We start from the raw sequence: 21,173 nt of genomic DNA, 5'->3' as shown, positions 1-21,173 counted from the left end.
TAAAGAATAAACAAATGTATTAAAGTTTGCAGTAGAGTTGCAGTTTTTTTTAATATAAATCAACATTTGCACCTGAAGGTGTGTTTTATTTTTGAATGCTTTAATCATTTCCTCAATTTCCACCCCCCCAAAAAGGTAAACTGGTGATGACAGACCAATGAACAAAAATATAAGCCACAATCATTTGATATTGACAACCCAACCCTATTTCATTTCATTTCATTTTTATTTATTCCGATCATGGAAATATGCAAACAAAAGAAACAAACAAGTAAAATGACAACACAATCAAAAGCATATTCCATAACCAGAAAGGAGCAGGAAGAAGAAAATCTTATTATACCTGCCCCTCCCTCAAAACTAAATTGAACAATAATAACAGATGGTCTGCACAATTACTTAGTTAATATCACAAGAAAAGAAAAACAAAACAATCAAAGATAGATTGTCTGTCTCCATACGTATGTATTATACATTTTGACTATTTAATCCATACATTGCTATTTTTTTCTCTTTAAATTTCTTTTTAAACTGAGATATGTTTATACAGCCCTTTAAATCATAATTGTTGTGGCAATAAGCTTGACACGAGAAAAAGAATCTTCCAAGGCAGTAACTTTTTTTAAGTAAAAATAATTTTACTTAAAAGCAAAAAACAAAGTTACAAGATTCACTCTGAGGTATTGTCAAAAAACTGTCTTGCTCTTTAGGCTGCTTAATCTGGTCTGAGCCAAACTACTGTGATGTCATCAGGGGCATAATTAAAGGAGCAATTCCACATTTTAAAGGAAAAATATAAACTATTGTACGCAATACTAATATGGCTCTTACAATAATGTAATGAATTCCATAACTTAATTGCAACAATTGAAACGCTCATCTGCTTTAAAGTTGTTCGGGCAAATAAATGTTTAAAATTACATTTTCTACGACTATCTTCATTATTTGAACTGTAAAGTAAACATGTATTGTAAGTTTTCTGGTAATGCATTACATTTAGCTGTGTACATTAATGTGAGTGTCTGTAATTTAACCAAATCATCGAGTTTCAGTAATCTTGAGTAATCTATTGAACCTATTGACCCAAGTGCAGCACAACGGCACGGAGTGTTTAGTTACAGTCTTTATTAAACGTAACCTCACAGCAGGCAATAGAGCAGAGTTCAGTGGCTCAGAGTGGCAGGAGAGCGAATACCAGAAAACAGCTGGTGTGAGAAAAGAAAAGAAACGCCGAGCAGCCCAGAGAGCAGGCAAACAGAAACCAGAGGCAGAATTCGTGGTCCGGGAACAAAAGGCTGAGATGATTACCAGGACGGAGACAGGCAGGGTTGAATCAAGGTGATAAGTCCAAGGGTGAGTGCCGGAAAGACTTGCATAAGGTGTGGAAGGCGGGAGAAACCATAGTGACGGACGAGGAGGCGGAGCTGGCAGGTGAGTGGGAAAGACAGGTGGAGCTGGAGTGGATGTGACAGAAATAAAAAAAATCCTGCAACCATAATAAGAATAATAAAACAATTAGAACTTTATTTAAAAGGGATATCTCTTCAGTTCCATACGTGATCCCATATTGGAATAAATATGTAAAAAATATTAACTGGAAGAAGGTCTGGCTCTCACCCAACCAATTCCTGGTGACAAACAAAGTTAAAGAAATTTAATTTAAAGCACAACGTAACTTTCAGCTTTTGTGGAGTTTGGCGTCTCCTTTGGACAAAAGCGGTAGTGCTTTACCAGTAGTGTGGCAGGGTTCCTACCATGCTCCTCCAAGTTACATAGTGCCAGTGGAGGCGATACAGACCCCTCAGACCATGACAGAGGTGTCATTAAACCTGTTGGAAGTTGATGTACCATCACAATGACTCTGGAAATATTATATTAAGGTGGAAAAGTTACGTAGTGTCGCTTTAAAGGAGCTTGAGGCCGGATTGTGGCAAGATTTATGAAAAAAATCTGTATACATTTTAAGTTTTCTAGTAATAATGTCAGATGAAGCGTTCCAAACCCAAAAGAATGAGCCCTCTAGTGTATCTCTCCTTTGCCTTGAACAGGCTGTGTGCTGCAAAATGTGCTGCAATTCGGTCCCGAATTTCCCGCGATGGGCTGCGGATGTGACGTCACATGACGCTGCATGTGCGTTCTCCCCGTTCTCCCGTGCCAGCTTCACTGGTTACGTTTACATGCACTCAATAACCCTTTTAAAACCCGAATATTGGCAATAACCCGAATTTGTACGGCCATGTAAACACTTTAAATAACCCGAATTTGCTCATATTCCAGTTTTTAAAAACCCGAATATTACCCCTGGGTTACCCCTTTAAAACCCGAATATTCAGTCATATAAACGCCAAATGGAATATCCCGACCAAACGGAACAGGAATTTGTTTTCTGCGCATGCTCTGTTCGCAAGGAATCCTGGTCTTTTGAGTCCAGGAAGTTCTTCTAACCAGCCTTTCTCGACCGGGGTGTCGCGGCACCCTGGGGTGTCGTCAAAAAATGACCTATTCTGACGTTTCATATATAAATACCGTATTTTCACGACCATTCGGCGTGCTGTGTGGAAAGGCATACCCTCATTTTTGTGTCATTTGTGTATTTAAAACACACACACACGGCGCGCCGTCTACACACGCGCCGCGGAACACACACACAAGCACGCAAGTGTGCGTTTTTAAAAATAGAGCCGGAGCAAAACTTATTTTGATTTACTTTATTTCAGTTTTTACATTAATCAACCCCATCGAAGTCTCATCCTCTGTGTCTGCATTAAAGAGCTGCGGTAAATCAGCTGTGCCAGTCCGGATTCCTCGCTGTCAGAGTTTCTTTCCGTGCCGTGCGGCGCCTCGAAATGCTTTTGCAAAAGCTCGCAAAATAGTCCCAGCAGACACCTTAGCCCACGGATCAACAATCCATCTGCAAACTGTGGCATAACTTGCCTGGTGCTGCTTTCCACTCCTGGAGAAACTGTTCCCCCTCAGTCATCCATCTCTCCCACGCCGGTGCAGCCTTAAGGCTGATTTATGGTCCCGCGTTAAACCGACGCAGAGCCTACGCCGTAGGTTACGTAACCTCCGGCGTAGGCTCTGCGTCGATTTAACGCGGAACCATAAGGCTTCACTTTGAACGGCCGGTTCACACCGACGTCCAGCGGTTGGACTTTGTCAGACCTCCCGGAATAACAGCAAGCACAGCGTTCATATTTTTCACTTCTTTTTTTACACTGTCTGTGTGAGATGGGTGCGCATAGAGTCACAGATCAGCAGCGATGGTGATGTGTGGAAAATACCACCGGGTCCCCGCAAACATACACCTGCCTCAGCCACTCATCATCACCTGTTCATCCATCCAGCCCTTTTTGAACATTTCTGCATTTGTAGACGGTAGAAAGTACCGGGATAGCAAGATTTACATGAAGTTGAGAGAAAAGTTGCGCGAAGCAGCATTTGTTTTGAATTTGGATACAGGAAGAAGAAGCAGAAATGACGGGAATTGCGTCATCACGTTCTCCGCGCGTCGCTGGTTTGATTGGGATATCCCGAATGATTAATTACCATGTATACAGGGATAACCCTGTTTACTCACGCATGTAAACTGAATATTCCGAATGTTTCAGTAACCGGAATATTAGCAATAACCCGAATTTTGACTGCATGTAAACGTAGTCACTGTTGGCTGCAGTACCCCCAACGGCCGTCGTGGTAAAGGGTGGCGCTAGAGAGTCTCATTTCTTAAAAGGAGCCTCATGCTCCTTTAAGTTAATTCATAAATTCTATCCTACAAAGGATCATATTGTAAAAAGATTCAAAAGAAATATCGATTCAAAATGTACTTTTTGTTCTGCAAATTCAGAAACAATGACTCACTTATTCTGGCTGTGTCCCATTGTTCAAACCTTTTGGAGTGATATGTGTAATTTTGTGTCTGAAAGCATTGAAACTGATTTCAAATTATTTTGAAAGGATGTGTTGTTTGGTGTTTTTGACCATGTTACGATTAGAACAAAGCCAAAAGAAACATTTATTATTAATTTGTTAATTATCCTTGCAAAATTCCACATCCACAAATCAAAATTCTTACACAAAAAACCCTCTTTTTTACTTTTCATTGTGAACTCAATCAGTATCTGGACTCTATTAGTTTTTCTACTAATTCAAAAGCAATGAAAACCAGAAATGTATGTAAATGTTTTGGCTTTCTGTTATAATTTCATCCCCCCTGGCTGGTTATAATGTGTTGTGCTTTTTGTTTTGTTTTTTATTTGAGTTATGCTCTTTATATGTTATAATTCAATTTGTAATCATTGTACTTTTTTAAAATGTTAAATAAAAAAGAAGATATGAAAAAATCCTCTCTACAAAGTTTTGTGCATCATTAGCCAGGCACATTAGTGAAACGATCGTTCACTTTGTGAGACAAGCGCCAAATTTTGCACATAGTATGTTCTAGGTCTCCTTTTTCAAAAAAGCCTGTTAGCCACGCAAAAAAAACAATATGGCTGCCGTTTTCCAAAATGGCTGCCACAAAAGCCGTTTTTATATGTTTTTTGACTTGGAATGTGATTGGAAAATCCAATTTTGATTATTCTGACATCAGACTATAATCTTGGGACCCCCCACCCCCCCCCACCCCCTCCCCCATTAGCCATGCAAATAAAACAACAACATGGCTGCCATTTTCCAAAATGGCTGCAGGTTGACAAGCCTCTGCGACATTGCATGGAGGAAGGGGACAGTACTGGTGGAGTGGCAAATTGGGGTGATGGTCCCTCTTTTTAAAAAGGGGGACCGGAGAGTGTGTTCCAACTACAGGGAGATCACACTTCTCAGCCTCTCCGGGAAAGTCTACACCAGGGAGAAGAATAAGGCCAATATTTGAACCTCGGATTCAGGGGGAACAATGCGGTTTTCGCCCCAGTCGCAGAACACTGGACCAGCTCTACACCCTCTGCAGGGTGCTCGAGGGTTCAGGGGAATTTGCCCAACCAGTCTACATATGTTTTGTGGATCTGGAGAAGGCATTTGACCGTGTCCCTCGTGTCATTCAGTGGGGGGTGCTGAGTGAGTATGGAGTCCGGGGCCCTCTATTAAGGGCTGTCCGGTCTCTGTATGATCGGAGCAGGAGTCTGGTTCGCATTGCCGGCAGTAAGTCAGACTTGTTCCCGGTGCATGTTGGACTCCGGCAGGGCTGCACTTTGTCACCGGTCCTGTTCATAATTTTTATGGACAGGATTTCTAGGCGTAGCCAGGGGCCGGAGGGGATCCGGTTTGGAAACCTCAGGATTTCATCTCTGCTTTTTGCAGATGATGTTGTCCGGTTGGCTTCATCGGACCGGGACCTTCAGCATGTGCTGGGGCGGTTTGAGGCCAAGTGCAACGCGGCATGGATGAGAATCAGCACTTCCAAGACCGAGGCCATGGTTCTCCACCGGGAAAGGGTGGCGTGCCTTCTGGTGGAGAAGTCCTGCCTCAAGTGGAGGAGTTCAAGTATCTCGGGGTCTCGTTCACGAGTGAGGGAACGATGGAGCGGGAGATTGACAGACGGATCGGTGCAGCGTCCGCAGTTATGCGGTCGATGTACCGGACCGTCGTGGTGAAGAAGGAGCTGAGTCGAAACGCGAACCTCTCAATTCACCGGTCAATCTACGCATCTACCCTCACCTATGGTCATGGGTAGTGACTGAAAGGATAAGATCGCGGATACAAGCGGGCGAGATGAGTTTCCTCCGCAGGGTGGCTGGACGCTCCCTTAGAGATGAGTTTCCTCCGCAGGGTGGCTGGACGCTCCCTTAGAGATGAGTTTCCTCCGCAGGGTGGCTGGACGCTCCCTTAGAGATAGGGTGAGGAGTTCGGTCACCCGGGAGGAGCTCGGAGTCGAGCCGCTGCTCCTTCACATTGAGAATCAGCTGAGGAGGCTTGGGCATCTGTACCGGATCCTCCTGGACGCCTCGGTGTTCCAGGCATGTCCCTCCTCCCTAGGGAGGTGTTCCAGGCATGTCCCTCCTCCCTAGGGAGGTGTTCCAGGCATGTCCCTCCTCCCTAGGGAGGTGTTCCAGGCATGCCCTCCTCCCTAGGGAGGTGTTCCAGGCATGTCCCACCGGGAGGAGACCCTGGGGAAGACCCAGGACACGCTGGAGAGACTATGTCTCTCGGCTGGCCTGGGAACGCCTCGGACTCCCCCCGGAGGAGCTGGAGGTGTCTGGGGTGAAGGAAGTCTGGGCATCCCTGCTGAGGCTGCTGCCCCCGTGACCCGGGAACGGATAAGCGGCGGACGATGGATGGATGGATGGATAAAATATGTTCAGCAATTCAAGTTCTACACGGACAACCTTGTTTTAGCTTTCATAAGACAGCCATCTTGAAAATCGGCCGCCATCTTGGATTTTCAGGTGGCTAACAGGCTTTTCTGCATAAGTAGGTACTAGGCAATGTTCATGCAAAATTTGGTGCTTGTCTCACAAAGTGAACGATTCTCCTAAAAACCTGACTTAATTTCCCTCACTACACGACACAACAACACGTCACAGCATTAATATATGTTGATTTTATTCCATTAACAACTAAGCCAGAAGCAGTGTGCAAATAATTAACCGATTCAATAGTTTCTTAAATCACTTTTAGTATCAGAGGCTCAAAACAATTTTTTTTTTCTTTCATCAAACTCATGTCCCAGTGTCACATTTGTTTCAACACACTTCTCCAAATGTTCCATCACAACATTTCAGTGATGTTCAGGACTTTGACTGGGTTTAACCCATCTAACATCTTGGTTCTTCTTCTTCTTTGTCTTTTTTTAAAAACTGTTCTGATGCAGATCTGTTGTGTGGTTGGCATTATTGTCATATTGGATGATGCAGTTTCAGCCGAGCTTCAGCCGTTGGACCGATGGCCTCACTTTGAACTCTAAAATACTTTGGTAAATACAAGATTTCATGGCTGACTAAATGTCTGCAGTATACCCAGATCCTATGACTGAAACAAGTGAAACAATCCCAAATCATTACTCTTCCACCACTGTGCATGGAAACTGACAGGAAATTGGGGTGATATGTGTGGCATGGTACATAATGGCCAAACCCCTTTATTTCTGGCCTCATTGTGCCTAACATCTACAATTTTATTTGTTTATTAGATGCCATAAAAATGGAATACTATAATATTTGAAACCTTTGCATCTGTTTCGAGCTGGGACAGGCTCCAACAGACGCTCCAATCTTGGAAAGAGTGAAAACTGTTTTCCGCTTGTGAGTAGTTGTCCTCCGTGTTGAATGATGGACTCCAAATTGTTTGAAAGAAAATTCCAGTAATTCCAGACATAATCTGCAACCTCTCACTCCTTTGTTTGCATCTCATCAGAGGTGGAAACCGATGGTCTTCTGCAAAAGAAAACACAATCGCTTTTTATCGTTTAAACTCACTAAAAATGTGAAGGTATTTAAAATTCACTCCACAAACAGAATAACATTTCTAGAAAGGTAACTCATGAGAAAATGGTGGTGTAAAGAAAAGTTAATGAAAGGAGAGACATATAAAGGTAAACAAATATGGAAAAATAAAGATAGATACACAAAATAAGAAGTAAATGTGAAAATGTATATTATTTATTTCATTTGCAATTTAATTTATTTATTATTTTTTATTATTATTTTATTTTTTCTCATTTTTTCAGACTGCTTTTGATTCTTCAGTTTCCCAGATTGCATTTCCGATTACCATTCAGTGCAGGTTTAATTATTTGTTATTTGATAAATGTTTACTGCTTTTCCAAACTGTGAATTCTCGCTGTTTATCTGCTTCACATGCTAAGATTTAAGCACCTGGGGTCTAATGTGAAAAATATATTTTTGTGTATATACAGAAAGGAAGTAACTCGGTTAATACAAATAATTATCTTATGTAAACCTCAGTTGTCATAATTGTAAAAAATAAAAAAATAAAAAAGTAAAATTGTAAACACATCCCTACCTTAGTAATTTACTCATAAAAACACTGTTTCCACCCCAGTGGAATAAACATGACAATGAGACACCCATGCACAGCTGAAAATGAGTACTTATGAAAATGTAAAAATAACTATAATTAATTCCTGCTCAAATTGTGTGTTGTAGTGTTGGTCTGTTGTATTATTTATTTAATTTCTGGATTCATTTCACATAAATTGTTCAAAATGTTGTCAATGCAGGATCTGAAAAAAGCCTAGAGACTTTGCGTGTACATATGGTTTAACCATTTGGCCTCTGGTCTTGTGTCTGAACCCTCTGATTTCCAGGTTAGTGAAACTGGCCACTAGAGGTGTGAACAGCAGGAGTTCAGGATAAATCTGCCGGACAGGAACCTCTACAGGGTCGACTGTCTGCTCGGCCCCTTCAGCCGGCGTGTTTCCATTACACTGTAGCGTCACACAAGGACCGTGGACTGAAAATTAGAGCCGTCGATTAATAGATGGTGGTAATGTTCATTTCTTGCAACTGCAAGACCAGCAGAAGAATGAAGAGAAGAAACATAAACAAGGGATGCTACTTGCTTTTTTTTTTATAATCATACACCTCGACAGTAGTGATTAAGATTAAAAGAAACCACCAGCCGTACTTCTAAACTGGTGTGAAATGACTGCAGGACCTGAACCGATTCGTTGGTCCAGTCATCGGTTTTTGCAGGTACTCTAACTGCATCACATGTACATCCAAATGCTTAAATGATTTGTGGTCACATGATCTAAGCTCACATGAGAGGGCTGAACGTAATTTCCTGCTTTTAGAATACCCAATCAGCAGAGGCCTCCCACCAGGTAGCCGCTCTAGACCCAAAAACGGCTCTCTCCTACTACAGCGCTGTTTTTTGGCCAGTAAAGGTTCCCTAAGGCCACATTACAGGGCTGTTCCTGGTAATGGAAACACGCGCAAATGTTCCGGCCCTGAAAAATCAACTCGGAACTCCCGCTGGTGGAAACGCGCCTTTTGTCACTCACCACTTGATTGTTTGACCCTGGATGGTTCAAATTTGACTGGAGTGGTCCAACAATCAACTTCAAAGCCTGAAAATCCTCACCAGTCAAAACAGTTAGAGCTGAAGAAGCTTTCAGATAGGAGGTTGAATGCAGTGGGTATTGAACATTATTGTATTGAACAGCTGTTTGTGCATGTGTAAATGATATGATCAATAAGTGGCATGTCACTAGTTATGCTCCCCTCCTCTCGCCCCTTCCCACACACACACACTATACTATAGACCAGGGGTCGGCAACCCGCGGCTCTAGAGCCGCATGCGACTCTTTAGCGCCGCCCTAGTGGCTCCCTGGAGCTTTTTCAAAAATGTTTCACCTTTTTTCTCCTTTTTTTCTTCTTTTTTTCCTCTTTATTTTCCCTTTTTTTTTCTTTTTTTTCTTTTTTTTTCTTTTTTTCTTCTTTTTTTCTCTCTTTTTCTTCCTTTTTCCTTTCCTTTTTAATCTCATCCTTTTGACTTTTTTCTCAACATTGCCAGTTTTTTCTTGAGATTGTACTTCAACATTAATTTCGACATTTCAACTTTTTTCTTGACATTTCAACTTTTTTCTCGATATTTTGACTATTCCTTTGACATTTTGACTATTTCCTCGACATTTCGACGTTTTTCTCAACATTTCGACTTTTTTCTCAACATTTTGACTTTTTTGTCTCAACATTTCGACTTTTTTCTCAATATTTCGACTTTTTTCTTGACATTTCGACTTTCGCCATTTGCCTTCATTCTAAGGCTTATACAAGACTTTTCATTTTTTGCGGCTCCGGACATATTTGTTTTTTTGTGTTTTTGGTCCAATATGGCTCTTTCAACATTTTCGGTTGCCGACCCCTGCTATAGACGTTCCTGTGCACGCCCCATCAAGCATATACTGGAGCGCCTTTTTTTTTTTTTTCCATTTTAAATCGTGTCGTTACATCAAATGACAGACGGGGAGTAAAGATGGAGAGGCAGAAGAGAAAGCTATGGGGGGCACAAAACAGAAAGAGGAAGAGGGAGAAGAAGAAACATTTTGAGGGGATGAAAAAAAGCTTTTCAAAGTAGTTGAAAGACAGTGGGTAGGTTATATCATATGGAGGATTTTTTCTGCCAAAATTAGATAAATAAATACATCATTAATTAATTAAAATGGGAATGAAATATATCATTAATTAATTAATTAATTCAATGTGTCATTAATTAATTAAAATTAGAATTAAATATGTCATTAATTAATTAAAATACAATTAATTTTAAGTTAAAAAAATATATTTATTATTTCAGCATTTAATGATTTTGTGTTGCGTGTGAATCATGAAATGTAAAACTGCATTTAATTAATTAATGACACATTTAATTAATGATTTCGTGTTGCTGCGTGTGAATTATGAAATGTAAAACTATCAGTTTCACCTGTCAAACTCAGTGGGCGGGACTAACGCAAATCTAGTGGAATCCACTGCTTTGGTCTGAAACTGGAGGTAGAAGAGGAGCCTTTCTAAACATGACAGCTGTGAGTTACGTGTTGTAGAGAGTTGCGTGATGCAGCAGCAGGTATCTGCTGTGACGGAGCCGCTGGAGCCGGAGGAGTTCTGCTCAGAGCTTCTTCAATTAAATTTGCTGCTTCTCTCAGCAGCTCTGGGTAGGATTTTGACATTTTGTACACCTTGCTGTACCAACATTTGTGGTTAGAGGACCGAGTCTTCAGTGGTTTCCAATAACATTTTGGAGTAGAGTAAAAATGTTGGAGTAGAGTAAAAATTTTGGAGTCAAGTAAAAATTTTGGAGTAGAGTAAAAATTTTGGAGTAGAGTATCCAAACCAACGTAGAGGTGAATAGCGCCACCTAGTTTATCGTAATGTGTTCACAAGCCTGGCAACAATCCATTATGTGGATTCGATTTGCCTTGACTTGATGTGCAGGGGAACCAATCAGGTGTTTGGAATCCGCCCACTGAGTTTGACGATTGAAACTGACAGTTTTACATTTCATGATTCACACACAACACGAAATAATAATTAAATGTGTCATTAATTAATTAATTAATTAAATGCTGAAATAATACATTTTTTTACTTAAAATGAATTGTATTTTAATGAATTAATGACATATTTAATTATAATTTTAATTAATTAATGACACATTTAATTAATTAATGATATATTTAATTCCCATTTTAATTAATTAATGATGTATTTATTTATTTATTTTTGGCACAAAAAATCCTCTATAATATCAGTGTATCCACTGTTGTCATGAATAACAGTGGATACACTTATTCATTTTAAGAAATAAATAAGATTTCCGAAAGTAGCGCTCCTCATTGAATGTCTTGACAAGGCTTTACTGGAACATTTCCAATGTACAGTATATGTAACACAGCCTGCCGAATTGGAAAACTGCTAACTTGGAACTTGAAAGGTTCAAGGGCAGAAGTTAACAACTAAGCTGATTTTCAAGACAGTAGGTAACTATGAGATTTGATTGGAGGATGGTAAGCAAAAGAAAAATTGGCAAATGTTTAGGGAAAAGGGGAAAAATTAAAAGGAGAGGATACTATATGCAATAAATATTCAGGGAAAAAAACATTTTCCTTTCCAAATCGATCCGCATTCTTTCATTTTAAATCTTTTAGATGGGTGCTTTCTTTTTTTTGTGGTATTCCTGTCATTACACTGAAATTATACCTTGTCCGTTCCACGTCCTCAATGGTTTCTGGCAGACGGACGTTTCGGGTTTCCGGGAGAAAAGAAGCTGACAGTCCTGCGATTAAAGCCACCGAAACGAAGATGATATTTGGCAGATGGAACCACACGTCTTCGAGCATAATCATCAGCGGAGACACAGAGACGCCCAGACGGCCCATGAAGGAGCTGTGACCTAATCCGATCTGCCTGGGGAGCAAAAGCACACGACAACTGTTTACATCACCTGTTCCAGTCTTGGGAATTGTTTAGAAATCACCCATATGCCTTGGTTAGATGTTGTTTACATATGCATAGGGGTGTAACGATACACTAATCTCACGATACGGTACGATACACGATATTGAGGTCACGATAACGATACGATACGATATTATAGCAGTATTTTTTTAACAACCTTGAATGAGGAACATATGACTGGAAAAAATTGTCTTTTATTTGAAAGACACAAAATACAAAATAATGCTGTGCATTTGCCCTATTGTTACAGTTTGTAATGCTTTATAACTGTTTTAAAGAGCAAGCCAGGCCAACCATTTTCCACAAACTGAACTAAAAGTAAATGTCAGGTTTGCATTATGATCTTCAGTTTCATACAAGTAAAAATATTTTGCCACAAACTGAATAGTTTCTCTCATGTATGATTTAACTTTTTTCTTTTCCAGAAATTTAACAACTAAAATTAAATAAATAAATAAAAGTAAATAAATACATACAATTTTACATCATAAAAAAGATTGATTCATGCTCACCTTATAAGTGTAAGAGGAGATTTATTTTTGTTAAGAAGGTTATTTTGGTAATTCAGGGTTCAGTAGTAGTATGTTTCTAGATTGGGCGGAGTGATACGCCACAGTACGGCACTAGGTGCTGTGTTGACGTTCTAAAATCCTACACTGTTGAGCGGACAGTAAAGTACACTCGAACTCAGCAGAAGTTGTCCCCGTGTTTATCCTACTCACGACCCGAAAAAGGTTTAATTTAATAAGGTAAGGCTTAACTATACCAGCCTTACAAAAGTAAAAGTTCAGAGCTTAAAACCCTGCAAGAGTCCCGTTATCGGAACTGCAAAACGGTACTAGTTTCTTCTGAGCGTAGTAAGATTTTGGTCCGCAGGTCGAGTCGCGGTCGGCACCAATACACTGCACGTTATTAGTCAACACAATAGATTAATATTAATAACACAATATCGCGATACACCTCCACGACACGTATCGTGATGTTTTTGTATCGCGAAATTTCGTGGCACGATATATATTGTTACACCCCTACATATGCATAATAGAAGCAAGTGAATGATGTGTTTTCGAGACCTCATGACTGTTGGGTAAATCTCTGTTGTGTACAAGAATGCAGTAGTAAATGCGGCTTCAGAGAACATCTTGCCCAAAGCTCCCACGGTTGTCTTTAAAGCCCACTGATCTGGGAAGACAAAGGTTTTTTCAGTTGTTTAATCTTTTTTTTGAAACTGTGTCTGCCACATGTTCTTGTTGCGGCAGCTATAAGCTCTTTCATTCTAAGAAATATACAAACCGGAAATAATCATTTACCTTGGGAGATAAAAAAGTTGCAGAATATGCACAGTCCTGTCAGAATAAGTGTTCCAGCCTGAGTCAACCTTCGACCAATTCTGTTCAAAGATAAAACTATGAAGATTTTTGCTGGAACTTCTATTCCGCCGTAGATGAACTGTGTGAGGTAAATGTTCACACCAAACCCCGGGACATTCAGACTGATGCCATAATACGTGCAGTTAATTCCAAACCTATGCACAAGGAGAAAATGTAAGAATACAAAAAAAGCTTAGATAATCACACTTGTATGTAAAACGATTAAACTTTTAAAGAAACCATGTGTAACTGTTACAACAATACAAGACTGTCTCAGAAAATTAGAATATTGTGATTTTCTGTAATGCAATTACAAAAACAAAAATGTCATACATTCTGGATTCATTAGAAATCAACTGAAATATTGCAAGCCTTTTATTATTTTAATATTGCTGATCATGGCTTACAGCTTAAGAAAACTCAAATATCCTATCTCAAAAAATTACAATATTCTGGGAATCTTAATCTTAAACTGTAAGCCATAATCAGCAATATTAAAATAATAAAAGGCTTGCAATATTTCAGTTGATTTGTAATGAATCCAGAATGTATGACATTTTTGTTTTTTTAATTGCATTACAGAAAACAAAGAACTTTATCACAATATCCTAATTTTCTGAGACAATCCTGTACTTCTGTTATGTGTTACATTACATTAAATGTAAAATGAGTTTCAGAAATAATAGGGACATAGTCACCAAACAATGCCAGTGAGAAGAGCCAGTTTTCTCATTGTGGGAGTTCTCACAAGGTCCAGAAAGGAATATTTCCTATTTTCATCATCTGAAAGTATGACTTTGGACAGGAGCTGGAGAGAATAAGGGACATTTTGATTTATAAAGAGGATATTTGCTGCTTCATAAGGTCCACAAATGAGTGAAATGTTGTACCTCAGGCTTTAAGTCAGCCATGAACTCCTCTCTGCGGTTGACTTGTGCACATTGTTTAAGGTAAAAATGAGCCTGCTCCACTTTACCGCTACTGAGCAACCATCTGGCAGACTCTGGGAGCCATCTGTGACAAAAAAAACAGACCTTTTAACATTAATTCAACACTTTGCTACGGCAAAACTATGAATTGTTAAGTAAAGTGAAGAGGACATTTCATTCTTATTGTCACTTATTTGTCCTTACCGCCAGGTGAACATAGCAACCAGCAGCGGGGTGGTCACAGTAAAAGTCAGTTTCCTCCAATCATTCACAAAATAGGCGAGGCCAGGAAGTATCACAGTTGAGAAACTCCAGTCCAAGCTCATTAAAACACCCACGTAAGTTCGATGCTTGATGCCCACCCATTCAACACCTACGAAGAGCAGTATTTTTATCATTAACTAACTGTTGAGGTTAAAACACAAAGTTGATTTAAAGACATGGCTTAGTAATATTGTTTTGTTCTTTTAATTAAGAAAAATCTTAAACCGCCTTCCTGATATAGGAATCTAAACCCAAATTGCAAATCATCAATTTAACCAACAAAAAAACCCTTGACTGGAGACAAATGTACAAGTAGTTGGTGTTTGTCAAGTCATTATGCGTAAACAACTCATAGAGACGTCAAAGAGGCTGATGATGACACATTAAGGATCTAGCCTTGATGCTAGACAGATATCTAGCACATTAAATATCAGGACCCGTCTGCAGATCTGAGCGACAGCCAGTGAAAAAACAAAGTATGGAGAGAGGTCACTGTGTGGAAGCATATCCAGCGAAGTAAGGAGGACAAACTACAACATGCGACAACAAAAGACAACAATGACAGAATATGAACATGGCAACAAATAGACCACAATATCAGCCCCACTGTGTATATATATATATATATATATATATATATATATATATATATATATATATATATATATATATATATATATATATATATATATATATATATATTTACAGTGGGGCAAAAAAGTATTTAGTCAAAGACCAGTTGTGCAAGTTCTCCCACTTAAAAAGATGAGAGAGGCCTGTCATTTTCATCACAGGAATATCTCAACTATGAGTGACAAAATGAAAAGAAATGTCTGATTTTTAAAGAATGTATTTGCAAATTATAGTGGAATATAAGTATTTGGTCAATAACAAAAGTTCATTTCAATACTTTGTTATATACCCTTTGTTGGCAATGACACAGGTTTTCACACACTGTTGCTGGTATTTTGGCCCGTTCCTCCATGATCTCCTCTAGAGCAGTGATGTTTTGGGGCTGTCGCTGGGCAACACGGACTTTAAACTCCCTCCAAAGATTTTCTATGGGGTTGAGATCTGGAGACTGGAGACTGAATGTTTCTTAGGAAGCCACTCCTTCGTTGCCCGGGCGATGTGTTTGGATCATTGTCCTGCTGAAAGAACCAGCCACGTTTCATCTTCAATGTCCTTGGTGATGGAAGGAGGTTTTCCCTCAAAATCTCACGACACATGGCCTCATTCATTCTTTCCCTTACACAGATCAGTCGTCCTGGTTCCTTTGCAGAAAAACATCCCCAAAGCATGATGTTTCCACCCCCATGCTTCACAGTAGGTATGGTGTTCTTTGGATGCAACTCAGCTTTCTTTCTCCTCCAAACACGACAAGTTGTGTTTCTACCAAAAAGTTCTATTTTGGTTTCATCTGACCATATAACATTCTCCCAATCCTCTTCTGCATCGTCCAAACTTCAGACGGGCCTGGACATGTACTGGCTTCAACAGGGGACACGTCTGGGCCTGCAGGATCTGAGTCCCTGGCGGCATAGTGTGTTACTGATGGTAGCCTTCGTTACCATATTTTCCGCACCATAAGGCGCACTGCATTATAAGACGCACCTTCAATGAATGACATATTTTAAAACTTTTTCCATATATAAGGCGCACCGCATTATAAGGCGTACTAAATATATGGTAAAATACCGTACAGTATACCAAGTATACCAATACTACACAATAGTGGCTGGGGTTGAGTTACGTATCTACCTGATGGAGCTGCGCTACAGGAAATGCTACAAAATCCTACAGCAAATGCAAAAAAAAAAAACCAAGAAGAAAAGTACCGTATGTCAAACTTTATTAACAAAATAAAAACCAGCTTTGCTCCGTCTCGTCATAGTCGCCATTATGTTGTCTTGAACGTCTGTGGCGATTTCTGACGTTTTTAGGGCCATTACTTCGGCGACACCAACTACATTACCCACAATCCCCCTGACTACAGTAACAGAAATTACCGTAATGATCATATATAAGGCGCACTGCATTATAAGGCACACTGCCGGTTTTTGAGAAAATTAAAGGCTTTTAGGTGCGCCTTATAGTGCGGAAAATACGGTACTTTGGTCCCAGCTCTCTGCAGGTCATTCACTAGGTCCCCTCAGTGGTCTTGGTTGTCTTCCATTTTCTAATAATTGCTCCAACAGTTGATTTCTTCACACCAAGCTTCTTACCTATTGCAGATTCAGTCTTCCCAGCCTGGTGCAGGTCTAGAATTTAGTTTCTCGCATCCTTTGAAAGCTCTTTGGTCTTGGCCATGGTAGAGTTTGGAGTGTGACTGTTTGAGGTTGTGGACAGGTGTCTTTTATACTGATAACCAGTTAAAACAGGTGTCTTTTATACTGATAACCAGTTAAAACAGGTGTCTTTTATACTGATAACCAGTTAAAACAGGTGCCTTTTATACAGGTAACGAGTGGAGGACAGAGGAGCCTCTTAAAGAAGAAGTTACAGGTCTGTGAAAGCCAGAAATCTTGCTTGTTTGTAGGTGACCAAATACTTATTTTACCGAGGAATTAATTAATGTCTCTCATAGTTGAAGTTTACCTATGATGAAAATGACAGGCCTCTCTCATCTTTTTAAGTGGGAGAACTTGCACAATTGGCTGACTAAATACTTTTTTGCCCCACTGTATGTATATAAATGGGCTCTGGCTTGAAATCTGAGAAGAACATGGGTCCCATTTTGTATTATTGTGGGACTCAGATGGAAAACCTATGCACATTTAAAATATAGGACTCATGTGGGATACAAGGGTGGTCATCAGTACTCGAGTTGAGGGGGGATGAGGGGGGATGAGGGGGGATGGCATCCCCCCTGAAATAAAAACGGTCCAAATCATCCCCCCTGTAAAACTGCCATCCCCCCTTTCCATCCCTTATGTCATTTCATCAATGAATGTGGTTTTACTGCTATTTCAACATTTAGAGTCATCACCAGAAAAATAACACCAGAAAAATAACTTAGTCAATTTTCACCTGTTTCAAGTACATTTTCACTTGAAATAAGTAGGAAAATCTGCCAGTGGGACAAGATTTATCTTCTTATTACAAGCAAAAAAAATCCTTTTCCACAGGCAGATTTTTCTACTTATTTCAAGTGAACATCTACTTGTACAGGTGAAAACTGTTGTTCTTTCCAGTGATGAGTCTTGTTTTAAGTGTAATGACATTTTTTTACTAAAATGAGACATTTTAACTAGAAATAAGACAAATATTCTGTTAGGATTTTGAGTTTTTGCAGTGATCCATGTTACTTATCCTGTGAAGGACAGCGGCATATTGATAAGTTCAGAAAACTGTTTTTTAATTGTTGTGTTTTGATGTATTTGATGTAAGCCCAGTGGATATTTAAAGCTTACAGAAGGCTGCATTTAACTGCTGCTATGTCATTCCTGCAGTATTTCTGCAGGTGTTTTGGTCAGTGCTATTATATTATATTATTTATAATCAGCACAAATTATCTGTCCCCATATGATAAAATCCACCATCCCCCCTGATTTTTTTTTACAACTCAAGTACTGGTGGTCATGATATTACCAGTAATCAGTACATTAACTAAGATCATTTCACTAATAGTATTACCTTTACTAACAGATCAAACAAATTGTTGCCATGGTGCTTTAGTTGAACTTTGACAGGTAACTCACAAAGGACGATGGAGACTAAACTTATTCCAGAAATTGCCACTCCAGTTAAAAACCTCGTGGCAGCAAATGCAGGAAAACTAGTAGAGAAAGCACTTGAGAATGCAAAGACGGTGGTCGCTATGTAGGACACCATGAGGGTTGTTTTGCGGCCAAACCTAAGAAAACAAAAGTAGTTATAGATACATTTACAGAGCAGAGTCCACAAAAACACTTAAGAAAAATCATTGATGGGAGATGTTAATATGTTCACGGTGTAGGTTACAATAAATTAAAAATGGTTTATAAATTCAGTCAGGAGTTTTGAAATGTATGTTGCAACTCAATCACTTACACTTTGGTATGCAACCTCATTTTGCTTTATGGCATATGTTGATATATAAGTATGAACTTAGGAAGAAGAAAGTCAGAGATTTGTCTCCGTTAGATGTATATTTTAAGCAGACAAGAGCCTAACTTGCATGGTGAGGGAATATTTTGCAAGACTTCACATTAATTTCATACACATAAGTGATCCCTTCCAAGAAATGTTTTCATTTTCACATTTATTTATGGGTAATATATATGTGTATATAATAACAAAATAAATGTCCAAATCAACAGAAAAGACTGAAAATAGGAATTAAAATTTTTCCAATTATTTTCAGTGCATTTTTTTCTTAACATTTGTTTTTTTAACGTTTTTTTTTTTTTACATTTGATTTTTTTTGACATTCTTATATTTATATATTTTTTTGTACATAACGAGACATGCCCCATTTATCTGTTTATTCTATTTTATTTCTTATTCTATTTGATATTTTCAACGTCTTGCTGCTCAGTTGTCTTGCAATTGCCCCTCGGGGATAAATAAAGTTTTCTGAATCTGAATTTAATTGTATTTCATAAATCTTTTAAAATATATATTTAAAATATGAAAATGAAGTGATGGAAATCTCAACAGGTGTCTGATTTGAGCAGTAAAAAGCATTAAGACCTGTCACTAAGATAGCCAAACACTGCTGCTCCAACCATGACCCCCATGAAGAAGATGGTAGCCGTGGCTCTGTTCATGCTTCTGTTATCACAAACCAGATCCCACTACGAAGCAAACACAAGCAACAGAAAACGTGAGGGTTAAACTGGCGGCCACATTCAGAAAATGCACCCAGAGAACTCACCTCTGTGGCCAGAGTGGACCTGAAGGTGCTGTTGTCGTACACCCAGCCATTCTCGCATGGCATCGTGGAAACATCAGTGGTGTTGGCAGCGTTAAAAAGCAGATGATACTGGGGCTCTCGGAACATCCGGCAGGAGCTTGGATCCCCATTTGGCTGAACAGGAATACTAACAACGACCTTCTCTTCTTGAGATAGATTCCCGAAAATCGGTCCATCATCCAAAGCGCTCACGTTGCAGTGGTGAGAGGGAACAACTGCAATGAAATTATTCAGTAGAAAATGAAAAGGCAAAGTCATACGAGGAATTATCAACAAGGCGATTGTCCTCATCTGGAATTTCCCAAAGCCACTGATCTCTGCCAGCACATTCTCGAACTTCATTTTGCTAACGAATGTTGCAAAGGTTTGACAGGGACAGAAGTCAGTGTAAAGCGGACGAAAACCTGGCCAGCAAGTCTTTTTCCTTTAGTTAGACACTGTCGGTTAATGGTCAGTGAGTTTGAGAGAATGTTAAATATGCAATAGTGTGTTACTCACGGAAAGCTGTGCTCACTACACTGTAATCAGGAAAGTAAGTTTCTTTTTCAATAAATAACCTGCAAAGATGGCAGCACAGGGAAGAAGCGGTGAGCACTGAACCGTTTCACGGAAAGATCTGTGACCTATAAAAGGATGTAGTGATAATCTATATGTCACAAAAACAGCTTAACATTCATTTAATGTTTTAAAAGCGATGTGTTTGTGGAGAAAAATGAATGTAAATACTTAAAATTCTTACTGGAATTCAGGTTTGATGTTTACACACACAGCACTCAGCATAAGCATAAAAATCGTGGTAGTTTATGGCCTTTAGTAATTCTCTCAAACTGTCCTTTATCTCTGCCACAATGATTTTAAAACAATGGAGAAAAAACAAAATAAAGAAATGACAAAACAGGTTGGAACCCACACTAACTTATTGTGGGTTTTCTGAAATGGACAAGAAGCTAAGCTTATAAAAAAATAAATTTACCAAACATTAGTTTTTATCTCTTTACCTATCCAAAATGTTTAGATATTGATGTGGATATTTATGTAGTATATATTATCTGTTGAGAGGGATAGTTAAAATTATGTAATATATGTTATATATTTATTGGGTATGTAGCACATATATATTTATAGGGATATTTATGTAGTTTATATAGTGTACATTTATATAGATGTATATAATAGTTGTATTTTCTAGATTTTGATATAATATTTATGTCATATTTATATTGTCTATATACTATATATGGATAATTATGTAAAAATAGGCATGTTTACGTAGTATTTATATAGATTATATTTATATGGATATTGTGTAGATATACTAATAGCAATAAGAGTTATAAAGGGGTAGGAACTAGAAAAAGTGTATATTTCTTCCTACTCCTTTTTTTCGAACATATGTGAATATGAAGATGTAAATGTTTATCTTTTTATTATTATTTTTACTTTCATTTTATATACATGTTCGAAATAAAAATTCATTCATTCATTCATTCATTCATTCATTCATTCATTCATTCATTCATTCATTCATTCATTCAAAACAACCTTCTGGCAGAAATGTGGTTGGTGTTTTCCCAGAATTCTGCACAGGAATTCTTATTTTCCTGACACAGGTCTGACTTTTCAAGCCATTTGACATAAAATCACTACAGAAAATCAGGACTCAGTGACAGCTTGTTCAAAAGTTCGAATTCTCTGTGACATGACAGTTTATTCAGCCAAGCTCAGAAAGGTTGCCCGTCCGCCTGAGTTTGGTTGTTCCTCGACGGGTCTGGGGTTGGAAGTGGAAGAGAACAGC

General features: G+C 38.9%; 1 protein-coding gene across 1 annotated transcript in view; it reads right to left on the bottom strand.

The window, feature by feature from the left end:
* LOC133418297 (uncharacterized) overlaps positions 1–19,720 on the bottom strand; it is a 29,017-nt gene extending 9,297 nt beyond the window's left edge. The window contains exons 1-9 of the mRNA XM_061719192.1: positions 19,340–19,720; positions 19,156–19,259; positions 18,183–18,337; positions 14,422–14,590; positions 14,179–14,302; positions 13,987–14,096; positions 13,229–13,443; positions 12,992–13,100; positions 11,661–11,867 (exon numbers count right to left, since the gene is read on the bottom strand). Of these exons, the coding sequence (XP_061575176.1) occupies positions 11,661–11,867; positions 12,992–13,100; positions 13,229–13,443; positions 13,987–14,096; positions 14,179–14,302; positions 14,422–14,590; positions 18,183–18,337; positions 19,156–19,259; positions 19,340–19,720 (1,574 nt within the window). The remainder of the gene's footprint in view (positions 1–11,660; positions 11,868–12,991; positions 13,101–13,228; positions 13,444–13,986; positions 14,097–14,178; positions 14,303–14,421; positions 14,591–18,182; positions 18,338–19,155; positions 19,260–19,339) is intronic.
* Positions 19,721–21,173: the final 1,453 nt, after the last annotated feature.

Source organism: Cololabis saira, chromosome 1 (assembly GCF_033807715.1).
Source record: "Cololabis saira isolate AMF1-May2022 chromosome 1, fColSai1.1, whole genome shotgun sequence".
Classification (NCBI taxonomy): domain Eukaryota; kingdom Metazoa; phylum Chordata; class Actinopteri; order Beloniformes; family Belonidae; genus Cololabis; species Cololabis saira.
This window is presented reverse-complemented; position numbering and strand designations above follow the sequence as displayed.